General features: G+C 34.7%; 1 protein-coding gene across 1 annotated transcript in view; it reads left to right on the top strand.

The window, feature by feature from the left end:
* Positions 1-19,592, top strand: part of LOC142339346 (uridine-cytidine kinase-like 1) — a 377,161-nt gene that overhangs the window by 341,151 nt on the left and 16,418 nt on the right. The window contains exons 4-8 of the mRNA XM_075389333.1: positions 5,944-6,052; positions 6,707-6,857; positions 12,913-13,120; positions 13,449-13,673; positions 15,632-15,787. Coding sequence (XP_075245448.1) covers positions 5,944-6,052; positions 6,707-6,857; positions 12,913-13,120; positions 13,449-13,673; positions 15,632-15,787 — 849 coding nt within the window. The remainder of the gene's footprint in view (positions 1-5,943; positions 6,053-6,706; positions 6,858-12,912; positions 13,121-13,448; positions 13,674-15,631; positions 15,788-19,592) is intronic.

Here is a 19,592-nt window from a genome sequence, read left to right as displayed (position 1 = left end):
TTATAGTAAGTCGATAATTGAATTCCATCTTGACACTGCAACCTGTTGTAATGAAAAGTTTAGACCATTCTGTTTAAAATACTTTGAAAAGTTTTTAGAGGCAGATAGTAATTGAAATTGAATGGTAGTTTTTTTGTATCTACAGTCGTCTTTTTTACAGTTGTATGACGTGTGCTTGTTTCAGTAAGGAAAAAATGCTTTTTCAGTCAGAAAAATTAATGACCGATACCAAAGTTAAATTAGTCAAGATGAGTTAAAATGTTCCTTAAGAGCCCAAGAGGAAATGGATTGCATCTAAGCATTCTTTTTCAGCTTTGTAGCGGTGATCTTTTTTGATTTAGAAGTTTGTTCAATTTGAAATACAGGCACCAAAGAAAAATCATAAACACACCACAAATTAGACAAAATAAAGCCAAGAAATCATTATAAAGCTCGAAACAAAAAAAGATTTTTCTATTTTGTTTTTAGAAGTTGATTGGCAAATACTCAAAGTTCGTCATTGTTCAATTAGATCTATTTTGTTTTTAATTGCTCTTGAACGAAGTTCATAGCGTTTATTGTAAACGTGTTAGCCTTTTGTTGTTTTTTTTGCTGGGCCTTTTTGCGTTTTTCTTCTAGAACACTCTTTGTGACTTCTCAAGTGACTTTTTAAGCTTTTCGATCTTTGTTTATGAGTGATCTCATTGCTCTCACTTCGAAGTAAAGTTTGTTGTTACAAAATCGATTGCAGCGAAGCAAAAGAAGCGACTGAGAGCGGAGTGGGCAGTGCTTCTTGTCAGGCAGCGTGAGGTCAATGGTTCGAATCCGGGCGTGGTATACTGTTTTTGCACCCTTAAAGAAAATTTTATCTAGGTTACAGCCGCTGAATTAAATTGCCTCACCTGTCCTTCAAGAGCAATTCTTCCGACATTTGTCAGTTTGTTTTCTAAAAAAAAACTAGCGTGGACTTTCTTAGGAAATTGTATCGGTAACTGTAATTGTGACGTTAAACTTTGAAATGTAACTTTTTGCACCCATAAAACATTTCTAAGCTACGCTCCCTCTAAATTATATTGCCGCCGTCTGTTGTTCGAGAGCAATTGGTCTAACGCTAGTCGGTTTTTTACAAATCGGCCAAACAAAGATTTTTTAATCATCAATGTGGCGTCAGTTTTGAAGAAATTTTCTTTGCTCTCATCTTTTTGTACTTCTATCGGAACATATTTCTCATCTTTGATCGGCACGCTCTTGAACAGGTTTTTCGTTTTTTTCGTAACAATAATCTTTTACCAACATAATTTCTCTATTCATTCCTGAAAGTAAGGAAGTAATACATGAACGTCCGATTAGCGATGTTAACACAGAAAGTCTGTCCATCTCAAAAATGGTGTAATCTGAATGTATGCAGTAATTTATTGTTGGGAAGTATATTCTGATTTCTTCAACTTGGGAAGAAGTAGATCAAAGTTGTTTTTGATTGAAAAATTGTGTCCCTAATGCCTAAAAAAGAACATTAAAATTGTGGCGGATAAAAAACAGGGCAGCTAAGAACAGATCGTTTTGGGCCAATGATGTTAATTTGAGATGACTAAGAACCCAAAATTATTATTATTACCATTTGTTTTTCCAAATGTACTTTTTAATTGCTCTCGAACGAAGTTGGAGGCAATTATTGTAAATGTGTGTTTTCTTTTTTATGCAAAATCTTTGATAGACGTTCTTGTTCTGTTGTGCCAGAATATTCCTTGACTTCTTGAGCATTTTTTTCACAGCCATTGTAGCTCTGTGGTTAAGATGTCGGACTGTGACGTAAATTTCTCCTGAATTATATCTGTTTTTTGTCTAATAACTCCGTGCAGTATTTTAGTAAGTCGATAATTGAATTCCATCTTGACACTGCAACTTGTTGTAATGAAAATTTTTAGACCAATCTGTTTGAAACAATTTGAAAAGTTTTTAGAGGCTGATAGTAATTAAAATTGAGTGATCGTTTTTTTGTATCTAGAGTCGTCTTTTTTGAACAGTTGTATGACGTGCGCTTATTTCAGTAAGGAAAAAAATGCTGTTCCACTCAGAAATAATAATGACCGATACCAAAGTTAAAACATTCAAGATGAGGTAAAATATTTGGACTAGCTCTTCCTTAAGAGCCCAAGAGGAAATGGATTGCATCTAAGCATTCTTTTTCAGCTTTGTAGCGATGATCTTTTTTGATTAGAAATTTGTTCAATTTGAAATACAGGCACCACAGAAAAACCATACAAGCACACACCACCAATTCCACAAACTAACGCCAACAAACAAATATATAAAGCCCAGCACCAAAAAAGATATTTTTTTATTTTGTTTTTGGAAGTTGATTGCCAAATACTCAAATTTCGTCATTGTTCATTTAGATCTGTTTTGTTTTTAATTGCTCTTGAACGAAGTTCCTAGCATTTTTTGTAAACGTGTTAGTCTTTTTTTCTATGCATTTTTTTTCGCGTGACCATATTGCGTTTTTCTTCTAGAAAATCCTTTGACTTCTCAAGTGACTTCAAGCTTTTCGTTCTTCATTTATGAGTGATCTCTATTGTTCTCACTCCGAAGTAAAGCTTGTTAAAATAAAATTGATTGCCTAGCATTTTTTTCCTAGCATTTTTTGTAACGTGTTAGTCTTTTTTTCTATGCATTTTTTTTCGCGTGACCATTTTGCGTTTTTGTTTTTCTTCTAGAAAATCCTTTGACTTCTCAAGTGACTTCAAGCTTTTCGTTCTTCATTTATGAGTGATCTCTATTGCTCTCACTCCGAAGTAAAGCTTGTTAAAATAAAATTGATTGCAGCGAAGCAAAAGAAGGGACTAAGAGCCTAGTGGGCATTGCTTCTGGTCAGGCAGCGGGAGGTCAATGGTTCGAATCCGGGCGTGGTATACCATTTTTGCTCCCTTAAAGAAAAATTTTGAATTAAATTGCCTGACCTGTCGTTTAAGAGCAGTTCTTCCGACATTGGTCGGTTTATGTTTTCTAAAAAAAAGCTAGGCGTGGACTTTCTTAGGAAATTGTATCGGTAACTGTATTTCTTGACGTTAAACTTTGAAATGTAACTTTTTGAAGATTTTTTTTCAAATTTAAGTTTCATGAGCTTAATTCGACTATAGTTTTGTTAAAACATCGCAGATTTGTCATCAGCTGGTCTTAAAAGCGCAGTTTTGGTTTCAGACTTGTTTTTGTCAGCAATTTGTAGAATAAGAAAATTTTATCATTTCTGACAGGTTTTGCACTCGGCCTCTATTTGCGTCCAACCTATAATGTAATTAACTGTCTCAGACTTATTCTCTTTTTCTTTGTCAAACAAACATACCACGCTCAAACACAAAGAGACTAAAATACTCTGCAGGCGCGCGAAAACAAGGGCACTGAAAAAAAATTAAAACTTTCTTTTTGGTATCTGATCTTTACTCAAGGCTCCTAAGTTTTTTGTTTTCTCAAAGTTGATCTACTCTGCAGCTATTTGTGTCTAGCATTTGAAGAACTATCTCTCTCAAACTAGCTCTCTCACATACATGTAACATACACATTACGAAATCACACATTCATACATACACCCACAGAAGCGTGCACCTAGAAACACAAAGAAAGACCTCACCATCAAAAAATTTCATTTTGGCCTCTGATCTTTGCTCAATGTTCGGCGCCGTACATTTGTCTTCGTTATTTTTCCGGAAAACTAGCTTTGACTTCTTGAGGCAATTCTATTGGTAATTGTAAAAGTGACACTTCAGACTTGGAAGAAATATTGACACCGTTGATGTTTCATGAGCATGATTTATGTCCTGATGGTTTTTAGAAAATTAGGTGTGGACATCTTGAGGCATTATGTCGATAATCGCGGAGCTGACTCCAAAGAAATTGATTTTTTGACGTCTTTCAAAATTTTGTAAGTTTTGATATTTCATGAGCAAAATCAGCTGATTCGTTTTTTAAAATCTTGCAGATGTGTTTACAGCTATATTTAATAAACAGAATTTTTGGCTCTGGGTCTTTTTCTAACTTTGTAATAGTTTTTACATTTTCTGCACTCTGCCGCTAGTTGTCTAGAATGTAAAGGAGCAATGAAAGCTGTTTTCATGGCCCTTTTTTTATTAGTGTTGCCGAACGTTGGTTATCAGTAATTTCTGCCTTTTAAAAAGGCTTTTGAGGAAAGGGGAAAATTTAATAATTTTTACGTGAACTGAAAAAGAAATTTCGTTCTTCCAAAATAAATTTTCGTTTTTCATGCAAGGAGCTTCAGAATCAATAAACAATTTGGTTTTTCTATTTATCGAAACACCCCAAAACTGGAAAAGATCTGTTCGAAGACCAATTTTAAAATACAAAAGTGAAAATTAATTCTTTTTCAAAAAAAAAAATTATGACCGTGTATTAAATTTTTCAACCTCGCTATCCATAAACTCTAACTCTCGAATTCATCTGTATTTCATTATAATATAGGCGATTAGTTCGAACGGTCTGCTCTGACATTGTAAAAAATACAAATAAAAAAGATAAGATAATTCTTTTCAATAAAGAATGTGGTTGATTTGATGTTCGTTTCTTGAAACCGGTTTTTTCGTATCCAAGGTTTCGACAATTCTCAATTGGTTTATTCTGATGAAATGAGGAAACTTCTTGCAAAAACAACTTAACAAGTTAGAAAAGAATACCTTTTTGTGCTTTTAGCTTCACATGTTCAAAATTTATTTTCGCTGTTTTTAGAGTTCTGAATTGCCTGAAGTCTTCAATTTACCAAATCTTGATGCAGAGAAAAAGAGTTTATACAATAGTTGTTAACAAGCAGAAATCAACGACGTATAGAAATGTTTTGTATTGAGCGACGTGTTTGCCGTCTCAGTTTTCAATTTTTCCTTCGAAATTTTGAATTCCCCTTTCTGAGAATTATATTAAACAAAACTAGATGCTGATGGCTACAAAATTGTTTCTTTTTTCTCTACGATGCGTAAACCAAAAGTGAAAATTTCACTGAATAAGAAGCCAGTCTGGCAAATATATTACCCCATTTTTGAAAAATGTCGGAAAAATTGTTGAAGAAGGATGATTTTTTTAACAATGCTGCCTCATATGTAGATTTTTTTTATACTTGTAATCTGTTACGGTTTTTGTATTATTGGTCATTTTGATGCGAGTAGGTGCTGTTTGGTTCTCGACTTACAAGTCATAAGGAACTATAACTATTTCCAGTCGGGCTCTCGGTATACTGCTGATGAATCTAATATAATCGTCTAGTACGAGTTTTTTCATCATTTACTGCGGTGTCAGTTCTAGATCTGAGCTGTTTTGCTTTTTGTTCCAACATTTTTTCAAAATTGTAGAATATATCTGCGAGGTCGGCTTTTTTCTGAGGTCAATTTTTCGTTTAAGCATCGTAGTGAAGAAAGAGAAGCGTGATTTTGCAGCCCTTAGAGGCTACTTTTAATTTTTATAAAGAGCCAGGGTGAAGCGGGGGCGTTGTTTGAAAAAGTTTGGGAAGTGAAAAAGGCGAAGCTTTTGAGGGCGGGGGTAGTGGGCGGGGATTAAATTATTTTAATTTTTTAGTTGTGATGATAAAATTATCTTAGTCGGGTTTGCAATATTTAGAATAAAAATTAGTGGTACAATTTGCGAAAGATACACGTTGTTTCATTGATTCAACTTAACTGTCAGCTTATATTATTTTGAATAGAGAGATTCACCTCGTTAAATTCTGATTGCTAATTTAAAGGCTTGCCAATGGTTAACGTTACGAACCAGTTGATGCACGCAGATAATGTTTTTTTCTCTATCACTTCAAGCTTGAGTCAATAATTGAAAAGGTCAGATATTTTCAAGTTTTTGCTCTTAATAAATGTGTAAGATAACTCGTGAATTTCCAATGTCCAAAGCTTTCAAAGTTTTTTTTTAAATATTAGCATTGACTGTTGCTAAATGTCGGTTATATTGTTGGGACAGGTATGTCGCCCATAAAGCGACAGAGAGCTCTATCAACTAACGAGAAAGACAGACCACCGATGCTTCAATCAACAAAACGAGAAATTTACACCAGAGGAAGGCCTCCATGGTAAGTCCGTAAATTAGAAATATTCTTCTTTATTTCAAACTTTTTTAGTCTTTTGCATTCCTGTGAACTGATCACAATTTTCCCACATGCTTATTCAATTGCAGGAGCTGAAAAAATTGACTTCGTTATGGAGTATCTTAAGTAGTAGAATCCTTTAATCGAATCTTCAAGTTCAGAACCCCGGAATTCAACCGGTAAGGTAAGGTACTAACAAGTTCAGAACCGGCGACAAGATGCTAACTGTAGCTTGAGCACTTCATTGTTTCTCAAAAGCATCTCTAGTCAACTACTTTTTGCGAATTAAAAACTTATATACCTTGCTGCCAGCTACGTCTAAAGAAATTGAAAGATCCGAAGCACTGCATACGTTTCATCTTGATTTTGAGCGTAGCATTAAACTGTCCTGAGAACTCTTGAAGGTTTTTATTTCTGGCATTGTAATATATGGTGACATTGCATCGTTCTAGATACAAGAATAAGAAGTAACGTTTTCAATTTGCAAGCTTTGGCTTCTTTAATTTGTTGCTCGTAGCCAGCAAATTGTTTTGAAGTCCAAACTGAAGTCCATTTAGAGTATACAATACACAATAGTCTTATGGAGAATAGCGACGTTCTGACAACTGAATTGATCGTATCTCTTGTGTATCACTATAGGTACACACTAACAGGTGGCTCAATGAAGGAAGCATTCATCATTGGACTGTCGGGTGGGAGTGCCAGTGGGAAAACTACAGTGGCTGCCAGAATCATTGAGGAGCTCGATTTGCACTGGGTCGTCATCCTCTCCATGGACTCATTCTACAAAGTATGCTCAGCTTTGTTGGGATCAGAGGGGCTGAATTATGGAAGCATTAGAAGGGAATATTGATTTAAGTTTACCGCAATCCCCCTATATGCTTTTGAGTGGCTTAAAATCCCATTATTAACAATTGTGAAATAAATCACTTTTTGAAAAAAATTGAAAGATGTAGCTGTAGAAGTAATTGAAGCTTATTGACAATACAGGGGGTTCTCAGTATACTTTACGCTGAATCCGTGTAAAACCAAATTATCATGGTTTTGTGCATTTGGATTTCAAATTACGACCAAGCCAATTCTAATTATTTTAAAGCAGGGGCCATGAGGTGAAAGATCGTTTTTAGAAATAGGCGGTCATAGTTTTAGCTATTTAAAAATCACAACTCAAACATCTTGAAAGTTGAAAAAATATCTAGTGCCATCTCAAACATATCACAAGCAGAGCCAGTCGTGCGCCGTCACGTTCAAAAATCCGGTTTTGATTTGCCCCGCAGACGGGGGATTCATATTAATGGACAGTTTTTAGAATATCATTTTGATGGAACATCGAAAGACCTTTTCAATATGCATTTTGTGGTACTGACTGCTATTCGACTTTAATTACTGCTGCGGACTACGGGCAGGAAAATTGTGCACCGATTGGCGGCTATAAGTCTGGCTCTAAAGTCAGAGAAATGTATAGCGAAAATGAATATTAAATATTTTGTATCAGAAACGCTGCCTTTTATCTAGGGGCATAGCTGTTTTGCATCAGAATTGGAATAGCTGTGCAGAAAACAGAAAAGTGTCATAGAAATGTAAGAATATCAAAATTTGGTACAACAGGCAACCATAAAAATTTATGATAATTTAAACTTAAATGAGGTCGGTTTAAATGTGAAATGGGGTCGATTTGAAACACGCTAACCAGCTAAATTGACCCAGTAAATATATTCATTTCACTTTGTGATGTCTCACTGGTGTGGCATCGTTTTAGTGTTCCCTAGATCTAAACTTTGAAAATTACAAATTCCCCAGAGGAACGTCCTTGAGACATGAATTTTTGTCTATTTTGTTTTTGGTAATTCTTATCGCTCTTAATTCACAGCTTAATCTTTTTGCTTTTTTGCGCATTCGAAAGACGAAGGATCATTCTACCTGAAACCTGTTGATAATGCTGTCTGTTTTTATCTATGTTGTTTACAGAAAAGGATTGCAATCATACTGTTTCAGCTCAAAAGTTTTGATTTGTTTTTAAATGTGAATTTGACTACCTGTTTGGCTAACAATGTTTGATATTTTGGCTTGGAATGATCTTTGAAATTTGATGTCAAATACTATTCTACGTTACGGTTGTTAACAAAAATTATTTGTCATCAGGTTGAATAGGGTTTCATTTTATGATATTAAAGAACGTGGTTTTCTGTTCATTTCAACAAACAATGCAGTTTACCTTATTATGTTCTCATCTGATAAAACTCGTGCCCTGCATTGAGTGAAATATGATTTTCTAGCTCCCTTTTTTGAAGATCAAAGAATTGTACTTACCGGCCGTCTGTGAGCAATGTATATTCATCGTAAGTCAGTAGAAATGAGTAATTCATAACATATACTCTATGAAGAATGTAAAAAGTGGGCCTTTAATTAATTGCTAGGCAAATGATTCTATGAGCAAGATGATTTTTTCAAGGCATCCGATCTCTCTTTTGGGTACTTTTTTCATTTGGTTTTTCTATATTGACTTTTGACCAGTTTTTAAGCTGGTCAAAATAAATGAGCAGGACTGTTTTCGTACTGTTTTTCTGTAAATGAATCAAAGTTTTGTTTTATGGGTTTTATTTTCGAGTCACTTAATATCTGTTCAGGAAAAAATATTGGAGATAGTTTATGATTGAGTTTCTTTGCTGATGTCTGTTATGATCTTTTTTTGTTTTGAAAAAGTGTCTCGATGCTGTCATGTTAATTGTTATCTTAGACTAAATGAATGCTTTGACGGCCTAATGGAGGTGATTCGATGACATCTAATAAAAAACCACGATTCTTTATTATTAATAATTCGAAAGTCGTCTTGTTCTCGTAATAGTTTCTAAACGATCACTTGATAACCAAAATTTCTAAGCAGCTCAATGGGCTCAAAATTTTCATGTTTTATGCAGCTGTATTATTTACTGTTTATTTTAAAACCTCTATTGTCCTAGAATATATTTGCAGCTTGCAAACTTTTTCTGTATTCTAATGTTTCCTTTCTTTTGAAACTTGTTTGTCTTAATCATAATAAATTTCCTTTATTGCCTCTCACCCGAACGTTTCGATATTTATTTTTAATCCGAGGTTGTTGAGATTTCTTGAACTCAAAAATTCTGTTCTTCATGCTCATCTACATATACGTAAATAAGGTCGCGGCTGTCCATACAATTTGAGTAATTGTTTATCGAGAAAGTAGTATTTTTCACATTCTGATTATTTACGACTAGTTGACAGAATCGTTTTGCTTTTCAGAACCATAATAGTGTTTCGAAACTTTATGATTATATGTTCACCTTTTTGTTATTGCCGATTAGTTGCAGATTTTGAAAACTGAATTTTTCACAAGCCTTCCAAAGATAGTTTATTTAGAAATCAACCTTTACCGGAAAAATGTCATTCATTTTGTCGACAACGCAAAGCAATTCAGATTTCCCATGCTACTTGATTTTTTTAGCGAGCAGCTTTTGTTTGAAAAGTATCCTGCTTGAAAGCCATCCGTGAGAATATATTTCATTCTTTTTGGCTGTATTTTTGGTTGCGTTTATAGCAGTCTTTCAATCCTGTCTATGATAAGAGTACAGATAGCAATTAATTTTGAGTAAATACAAATTTACTGCATCATAATGTGTATTATTTAGTAAATTCAGCCAAATGATCTATTGGATGAAAAGGTATAGCAGATTTTTGTCAAATGGTGTACGAGTCGTTGACTTAAGAATTGGAAATAACGTGAGCCGTTTTAATTGTGAATTTTTTGATCTTAGAATGTTTTTCGATTGGATAAAATGTCAATCATTATCAATTCCAACTGATCATTGAAACTTTTCTGATGATCAGGAGTCTTATTTGAAAAATCACCTTGGCTGTTACGGACTGATTTATATCAAAGCATCTGGTTCTCTGATGCGCTAAATTTGTGCAATTTTCTGAGCGTTCTGTAAAAAATTTTTCTCAGATTAACTTCTGTTTTCGATATTTTCAGTTATAAACCCGATGCTTCATTGAAAGTTTTTATCTGTTCTAGGTAATTGCCCTACTTGATATTGTTCTCGGTGTCTCTAAGTGATGATAGACGCTTTTTAAATGCTTCATTTTTGCTATATGAACTTGATATCACAACATCAATACTGGCGAGGCAATTAATGGTTTCTAAAATCTGAGCCTATTTCTCCTATCAAATCTAGCAGATGTCTCACTAAAGTCAATTGTTAATAGATTTTCGATTTTTCAAGAATCCTGTTTCGTTTTTTTTGTTAGCTGAACTGTGGTGTTATTGCAAATGGTACCCAAATTGGTTTTTTTTTAAAATGCCGTTGTTTTTTGTCTAGCTGAGCTGCGTTTATATTTTTTGGCGCTTTTAAGGAAGCTGATGTGTCTAAACTTGGCAATAGAACACACGAAATGTTGTTCAGGATCAGTTTTAAGATGCAGTTGCTAAAATATTTTAGCTTAAATTTTTTTGCCATTGAATTTGTTGGATTGGGAAGATTTTGGGCTTAGAAGTCCATGTTAAATTTGTAAAGGTCTCTAGCTAAAGCGTCAGAAAAAGGAATGCCGATGGCTTGTCTTACCTGTTTTCTAGTGGACTCCATGTCATTGAACAGATTTTTTGAATTCTTTTATTTGCTTTATTAAAACATGCCGATATTTTGGTTTTGCATCGGTCTTTGCCTTAGTTTGAGCTTTTTTCTCATAAGTTTGGATTACATTGATAAAATGTATATTAAATTGTAGACATTTTTTGTTAATGTACCCCGTTTTTCTTCATTGGTGTAGTGAAGTTGAAAATATGACGATTTTTAACGAATTAAGTTGGCCTTTAGTTTAGTCTAGATAGAATCTTCTGTTGATTAAAAAATACTTCTAGTTCTTGTTTTTGCTTTAATTGGTATCTCGGTATCCGGGGTGACAGATAGCGTGGAGATTAGGCTACAAACAAATGGAGAAATTTTTAGCAAATTTATATATATTCATTACGTTTAAATGGGGTTGTTATTGTCACGAGTAATTCTGTACAGTTTCAAGCCTAAAAGTTAAAGATTTGAACTTTTGGACTCTATTCCGTTTTTTTGCTTATAAAAAATGTAGTAGAAAAGAGTTGTAGTGTTAGAGAGTTCAATAATTGCCAGGTTCAAAAACTAAATACGATTATTCATAATTTTCTTTCTTAAAATTCGAATTAAATCATTTCTGACTTCTTTGTATTCTGAAATTACTCTTCAAACTGATCTTTTCTATTCTATGAGACTTTTGGTCAGTTGAAAAACTAAGTACTTTTTGATCTCGAAATTCCACGAATAAAAGATTCTTTTCAAAAAGTGAAAAAATAGATCACATAGAAATATTGATTTTTGTAAAATATATTACAATCTAATCCAAAATGTGAAAGCGCTTAAAATGGAATTTTACTGAAAAATGATTTTCATAAACACTGCAAAACCTGTTGGACTAACAGACACGTTTCTATTAGACTCAAAAAGATGAAAAATTACCTAATGTTACTTTCCGGTCCTAGAAGTTTTTTAACATTTTTTTTAAAAATATAACTGGTAACACGTCTGTAGTGTTTTAAAATTTAATTGGCCAATTATGCTCATGAAACATCAAAAGAAAACTTCAAAAAGAGATCATTTCAAAATTCAGTGTCAAAATTACGATTACCGATACAGTTGCCCCAAAAGTCCACACTTCGTCTTCTAAAAATGACAAAAATTTAATTGCACGGCGACGGACCTTGAGCAAAGACGAATTGCTAAAAGAAAATTTGTAAAAAAATTCTGTTTTGGGTTTTCGGCGGTGTTTCTTTTTGTGTGTATGTGCGTTTGGGTATGTGTGTGTGTATGTGTGTGCATGTACGTGTGTCTGTATGTGTGTTTGTGTTTGTATGTGTGTGCGTGCGTGTGTATTGTATATGTTTGTAAGTTTGTCTGTGTATGCGCGTGCTTGCGTTTTTTCACATTCTACTAGACTTTTCTTTCTGGAATGTGTGGAAAAGCTTTCCTTTTTGACTCCAAAAAAGGCAATTTTCTGCATCTCGTACAAGTTGCTTTCGGATACTCCCAACCATTTCGTTGACAGAATTTGAAGTTTTTCCTAACCTTGAGAGGTAAGTTGGAACTTTCTGTGTTACGCACAGACTCGCACGAGCCGTCTTGTTTGTTCATGGTGTTTAATATGAAGAGGTAATTTCTAAAGTTTCTATGATGGTGTCATAATCGAAGTGGAATGGTTTATTTTTCATGTGTAGCTTAACTCCTTTTGGAAATCTGGATTCTTTTCTCCCAAAACTCTTCAACTGTTTCAAACAGTCCCCTTAAGAAGGTGAAGTCCATTAATTTTCAGACAGTAAAGGTCTCCAGGAGCTTCGATAGGAGCAATAACCGAACCAGACCCGTACAAAGTCTTTATTAATTTGAGTAAACATTTTGTATTTAGCTATCTTTGACTTGAATGAGGATGATTTCAACAAGTTTTTTTGGTTTGCAAGATCTCTGAAAACGGGCCATTTTGCTGCTCCAGCGTGGATAGTGTAATCGGAGATAAAAATCAATAACTAGGGATTTTGTTCGTAATGATTAAAACTGCCAAAGTCATATTTTTGTGCGAAGAAGTCTATTTACAAAAGCCTCATTCCCAAAGGACTTTCTTGAACAACTTGGAGGACCTACTTGTACCTTTACTGTCACTTGCTCAGGTACTCATTCGAAAGTGACTATAGATCATGGATTTTTTACATCATTAGGTAATCGCTAAAATTTCGGAACCTTCTGTTCCAAGCACAGAATATAGCGACCTTACTTTTGTTTACATAAAAGTGAGACTTCCTCTTGATTCAGGTGTTGTCGCCGGAACAGTGTGAAGCTGCTCATAGGAGTGAGTACAACTTTGACCATCCAGATGCCTTCGACTTTGAACTCCTCGGAGAGACATTGAGGTCTCTGAAGGCGTTCAGACGGACAGAAGTGCCACAGTACGACTTCTCAACTCACTCCAGGCTAAAAGACTGGAAAACGTACTATGGTGCCAATGTCATTCTGTTCGAAGGTTGGTTGCATTTGAATTACAATCGCGTTATGTGCCCAGGATCAAAACGTGTCAGGATGCTTTCAAAGAAACTTTCTCGTAAAACTTGGTTATCAAGTAGAAAGCCAAAGGTGCTCTGCATATAACTTCAAAAAATTGATATGAGCTAATGTTGGGACATTCTAATTGGTTTTCGCTATACAAAAATTGTATATTTCGAGGCTAAATTATATCGCAAATCAATTCGTCAATTCGATAACATTAATGTACCTAAGACTCAAACCGACTGCATGCTTTCTATCAGTTGCCCATCAATATTGATTAATAATTAACTTGTATTTATTGACAGGAATCATGGCGTTTGTGAACAAAGAAGTGCGAGACCTGCTAGATGTGAAAATATTTGTGGACACAGACAGTGACATCAGATTGTGTCGGAGGCTGTCACGTGACATCAGCGAGAGGGGCAGGGATCTCAGGGGCGTTTTGAAACAGTACGACACTTTCGTGAAGCCAGCCTTCGATTCGTACATTGAACCCACAAAGCAATACGCTGACATTATTGTTCCAAGAGGTAGCAAATAAAGAATAAAATTGGAAGTTTGTTGATTCGTCACATTTCAGGTAATTGTGACTGACACAATGCAACTTTCCCCCGATATCATCTTAATTTCTTTGGTTCTTGTTTTTAGCCACGACGCGATAGCGAGGCAATTATTGGTTTCTTCGGGGTTTTTCTTGAATCAAGGTGAGCTTACAAACCGAAGGGTATTTATTGTGAGCTTCTGTTTTTCAATCTGTTAAGTGTCAGTGCAATAGGATGTAAAAGTCAATGATGCATGTGAAAACAAGTGTTTAGGTCAATATGCTGATCAAAAGTCAAAAGCATGATGAGAGCAAGAACAAGAGTTTTCCGTTCATGCCTTATTTTTTTAGAGATAGCAAAAAATATAGTTGAATGTTATCGGTAAGTGAGAAAATTTTTTGTTCAGCTGTGGCATGCTCTAAATAGTCCAGATTTAACTGTAATTTTTCAGCCGAAGAGGTTTTTGTATAACTTTTTAACAATTAACTAATGTCAAGTTTTCAAGGCTTGATTTAGTTTTTTGTGGATTTGGTTATATTTTGGTTTGATTGATATGAACTTGGAGAAATTTGATTAAATTATTTCAGATTTGTACTTTTTGTCTGTTTTTTTTCTAAAGGTTTTTACAATTTTTGGTCTGATCAGTCGTTGTTGTCACCGTATTGCCCATTTTTCATCGCAGTGAATGAATGCAGGTTAGGTTGATTTTTTCCAGCAAATTGATGGCACACTTTTGTCAAATTTTCCCATTGTAATCGTGTTTGGATTATTTTTCGAATATTTTTTGGTTTTCTTTTCCTGTTAAGTTTGGTGTTATTAGTTAATGTTTCTCTATGCTCAATGGACTATCACATTTGAATGGACGTGAAACAAAATTTGCCGAATCAGACAATTATGAAATTTTATTATTTGCCTTTTTGTTTTATACAGTTCAAAGAATTTGAATTGTATTGGGGTGCTGTCTTTTTTAGGAAACCTGTTCACACGTTTTCTTGATTTTCGAAGTCAAATTGAAGTGATTATTTTGGTCATGCCAAAACAGGAAGTGGAGCGAACACGCTAGTGGTTTTGCGGCGTGAACTTTTTTGCTCCAATTTTAAAGTAGAGTGAAAAACTGTGTTTGAATCCGCTTTCTCGCTAGTAGTTTTTTGTTCACATGCGGCATTTTGACATCTATGTTTACTGTTTTTAGTTTTTTGATCTGATTTTGTTCTAATTGATTTTCCCAATCCATTCATAGTCCGTTCTACGTCTTGTTTTTTAGTGAATGAAAATTCTTCGAATTGTGTGAGGACATGTCATGCTACGTTTTTTTCGTCGTCAAAAATTTTTGTTACGAACATATGACGGCACAATCACTTAAAACCTGCTTTTTGTTCATGCCATTTCAATTAAATTTTGCGCGTGACGTCATTTTTCTTGCTTAGTAATAAGTTTTGGCCTCACTCTCTAGATTGACTTCCTCACTCTCAAGGGCTTTACTTTAATCAAGGAGATGAGGTCAATTGAGTGTGTGTCACTATAATTGAAGGTTATTTAAGAGCAGCTAACAGAAGCAGCAATAAGTTATGTACATATTCTTAATCAAGATATAACATCTCTGCATTTAATGAAAAGAAATTCCTTTTTGATGTTTTTTCATCGTTTTGAGACTGCAGATGTACGAAACTCGCGGCTATTTTGTGGCTATCTGCCAGCTATGTTTTTGTTTGTATTTTTGGACTTACCGGTCTCTGTTCTTACTGTTTTGGAAATCATCAGTTGTTTTTTTTTCTCTGAAGAAAAGAACTCTCATTCACTAGGGCGGTTGAGGTTGTCTGGTTAGTAAATTTTATATTATTTGATTACTTTTGTGCTTTAAGTTAATTTTTAATGCTCAATTTATCTTGCTGTTGTATTCAATAATTTTAATGTTTCAAAAGGAATTTGCTATTCCCACCGCTTAGGTGCTGAAAATGAGATAGCAATAGACATGATAGTGAAGCTAGTGTCTAAGAAGTTTGAGGAAGCTGGCACAACAATCAGGGCTGAGTTGGATGAGCTGAATCTGAACCCACAAGTAGAAGGGGCATCGCCCAATCTGTTACCTCAAACCAACTCAGGTACTACTTCAAGTCTGTTAACATGGATGAGCTGACGCTGGACTCTAATGCTAATTCCAACCTTAGTGGACACGCTATGTTACCAATAATAATGATAATGTTCTGTGGGCATGATATGTGCTAGCGAAACCACTGATGAGCCCACTATTGTAGCCCGAACTCTTGTTTCACTCGCTCGAATTTATTTTGTACCTGCATAGCAATGACAAGACCAATTTTGCGCCCTTGATTGCCCGTTGGGTTTAAAATTTTATTGTTTCAATAGTCGTATTGCTGGGGTTTTTTATTGGCCTTCTTGGTGTTTTGCAATTCAAAGATTTTTAATTATATTTGGACGCTGCATTTTTGAAAGACCTGTTCACACTTTTTTTATGATGTTTGAAGTAAAATTGAAGTGATAATCCTAGTGTTGTCGAAACAAGAAAGGGAGTGAAAAAGCAAGTGATTTTGCGGCGAGAAATTTTTCATTCTAATTTTGAAGTAGAGTGAGAAAACAATGTTTGAACAAAAACAATCCATAGGCCTATCTAGGTTATTTTTTAACTCAATGAAAATTCTTGAAATTGTAGGTTAGGACTTGACCTGCCTTTTTTATTTCGTGGCCAAGACTTTTGTGACGAACATATGACGTGATGATAACTTCAAATCGCCTGTTTGTTCATTCATCCATGTAATTTCGAATTAATTGCGTGCGTGACGTCAATTTTCATTTTTGAGCCTGTTCTTGTTCATTCACTTTGACTTATTCACACACAAAAATGACTTTCCTCACTTTCAAAGTTACTCTTTCTACCTTACTTCAATGCGATAAGGTCAACTGAATTTGTGTAACTCTTATTTGAAGGTTAAATGAGAGCGGCTAATAGAAGCAGCAGTATTTTATATACAGATCTTTAATCAAAATATAACATCTCAGCCATTAATAAAAGGCAAAGAACTTTCTTTTTCGTCTGTTTTGTTTTAAATCTGTTGGAAACAGTAGATCTACGAAGCTATCGTGGCTGTGTTCTGGCAATCTGCCGGCTAAGTTTTTAATACCTACTCTAATTGAAGGCACACATATTCATGAAAAAAGCTATCAATGGTTGCCTGCAAGGTCTGGTCAAGTTCCCTTGCATCACACGTCAGATGACACATTCAAAAGCTCGATAAAGCATTTTTTGATGGTCACTCCAATTTATGCTGTCAAGGGCAATTCTTGGGGATTGAGAGCCCTCCCACACACTTTACACATACATACATACATACATACATACATACATACATACATACATACATACACACAAACACACGCAAGTACAACCGAATTTAACCGTGTAGACGTAAATTCATGATGGAAAGGGCAATTTCAGGTGGTTGCAGCAACGCCTCAACCAGTCAGACTAGCCTGCTTAGTCTTACGGTAGCTGCTAATATTACACGTTGGGCGTTTGAGAGCAATTCATCCGACATTAATCAACTACGTTAAAAGAGAAGAGTTATCGAAAGATAAATGTTATGCTCTAATTTTCTTTTCGTACTTCGGTTTTAATTTAGGCGTTCATGTTTATTAATAGCCGCACAGCGATATCTGGGGCTATTATTGGCCTTCTCTTGGTTTTTTTATTTCGTCGTCATGATTTTTGTTACGACCATATGACGTCACAGCCATTTTTTGTTCATTCGTTCATGCAATTTCAACTGAATTGCATGTGTGACGTCATTTTTCGCTCTTAGTAGAGCGAGTTTTTTTTTTGTTCATGCGCGTGATTAATTTTTTGGTCACACTTGACTTACCTCACTCTCAAAAATGACTTCCTGACTTTGAAATTGACTTTTATTTACTTTAATTCAAAGAGATAAGGTCAAATGGGTGTGTGTCACTCTAAATGAAGGTTATTAGAGAGTAGCTAATAGATGCAGCAAAAACTTATACAGATTTTTAATCAAAATATAACAGATATAACAGCCTTCAATGAAAAGACGAATTTTTTTGTCTGTCTTTTTACTGTTTTTTAGACAGCCGATCTACGAATCTATTGCGGCTATTTTCTGGCAATCTGCCAGCTATGTTTTTTATTGTGCTATTCTTTGCAAAGTGATCTTAAAGAGTCTTTAATATTCAAATAATTTGTGTTTGACTTCATGGAGTCGAACTTGTTTTTTTCGATGCCTTGCTTTTCTTTTCAATTGCTCTCGAACGAAGTTTGAAGCATTTATTGTAAACGTTTGATCTTTTTTATGCAAAATTTTTGCTAGACCATTTTTGAGCTTTTGCTCTAGATTTTTCTTGACTTCTCAGGTGACTTTTTCACGCTTCTGTTCTTCATTTTTGGGTGACCTCAATTGTCGCACTCCGAAGTAAAGTTTGTTGCTAAAGTAAACGCGATTATAGCAGAGGAAATCACAAGGACGTGATAGCCGAGTGCCGATTGCTTCTGTCGAGGACTCAGTAGGCCGCGGGTTTAATCCCCACACTGGTCGGATATTTTTGCACCGGCAACCAAAAATTAATCTAGGCTATAGTCCTTGAATTAAATTGCCCCGCTTGTCGTCTGACGTTAGTCGGTTTATGTTTAATTTTGACGTCTGAATTTCTTATAATTTGGCAGCTTCTCTTTTAACGACTTCGTTTTTCACGTCCCGAATAGGAGTAATGAGATTCTTCACTCTTTAAAACTGCACGGTTTATGATGGTTTTTAGAAAAAAAGTTGTGATATAAATTTGCAGAATGTAAGGACAGATCCCGCTCGTGAAAAGTGCGTATTGATCTCTGGTGATCGATATTAAGGACGATAAGGAAACATGTATATTGCTCATACCAACTATTATGAGAGAGCAAAAAGGGTCTGAGCAAATAGTTGCTAGGAAATAGTTGTTTATGTTCGCCTTTTTCAAAAAGTCTTTTGTTGTATCTCTTTTCCGGCCAATTTAGTTTTTCTGAACCTTGTATCAAATATGAAGGCGTCATGCAATATAGAACGTTGTGTGCACTTTAAAACCCTTTATTCAGTTTTTTTGATTTTGGCAATTTTATGCGTTGAAATTTTCAAAACTTAAACAATTTTTAGCTGGATCTTGTTTTGTATGATTTTCTTTTCTTTCCTGAATTATCTTTTTTCAAACTGAATTTATCTTGAATTTTTTTGTTTCAAAGGAATTAAGTTTTTTGTAATTTATTTCTGTTTTTTTTTATAGCCACGAAGTGATAGCGAGGCTATTTTTGGTTTGATCTTTATTTTTACAGTTGAGTTGTATGAGAGCTGTCTTTTTTACGGACCTGTTCACTCATTTTGTTGAATTTTGAAGTTAGATTAGTGTGATGATTTTTGTCTTGCCTAAACGAACTGGAGCGAATAAGCAAGTGGTTTTTGCAGCGTGAATTCTTATCACTCTAATTTGGAAAAAATAAGAAAACAACATTTGAACGAAAATAATTTAGGTTTCCCGATTGAGGGATTTGTTTGTTCACGAGCTGCAATTTGTTGTTTTTTTCGTGGCTTTTGATTGTGGGTTTTTCTTGATGGTTTTCCATCCAATGCAGTAATTCTAGGTCGAGATTTTTTGCTCTGAATTTTTGTTCAGGACTTGTTCTGCTATGTTTTTAGTTGCTGTCAAACAAAGTTTGTACCATTTATATAAGTCCACTGGACTTGTTTTGTGCGATTTTGCGTATTACCGACTATTCGTCGCATCTTCAAAAACGGGATAAACAGGTAAAGCATGGAGAGCATTAATTTCTGTTAGTGGGATTCATCTGAACTGTTTAAGAGACATATATTCGCAGTGTGAAAGTTATTCGCAGTGTGAAAGTTATTCGCAGTG

The sequence above is a fragment of the Convolutriloba macropyga genome, chromosome 5 (genome assembly GCF_964194025.1).
Source record: "Convolutriloba macropyga chromosome 5, txConMacr16.3, whole genome shotgun sequence".
NCBI classification, from domain to species: Eukaryota; Metazoa; Xenacoelomorpha; order Acoela; family Convolutidae; genus Convolutriloba; species Convolutriloba macropyga.
The sequence above is the reverse complement of the archived record's forward strand: the minus strand, read 5'-3'. Positions and strand labels throughout refer to the sequence as shown.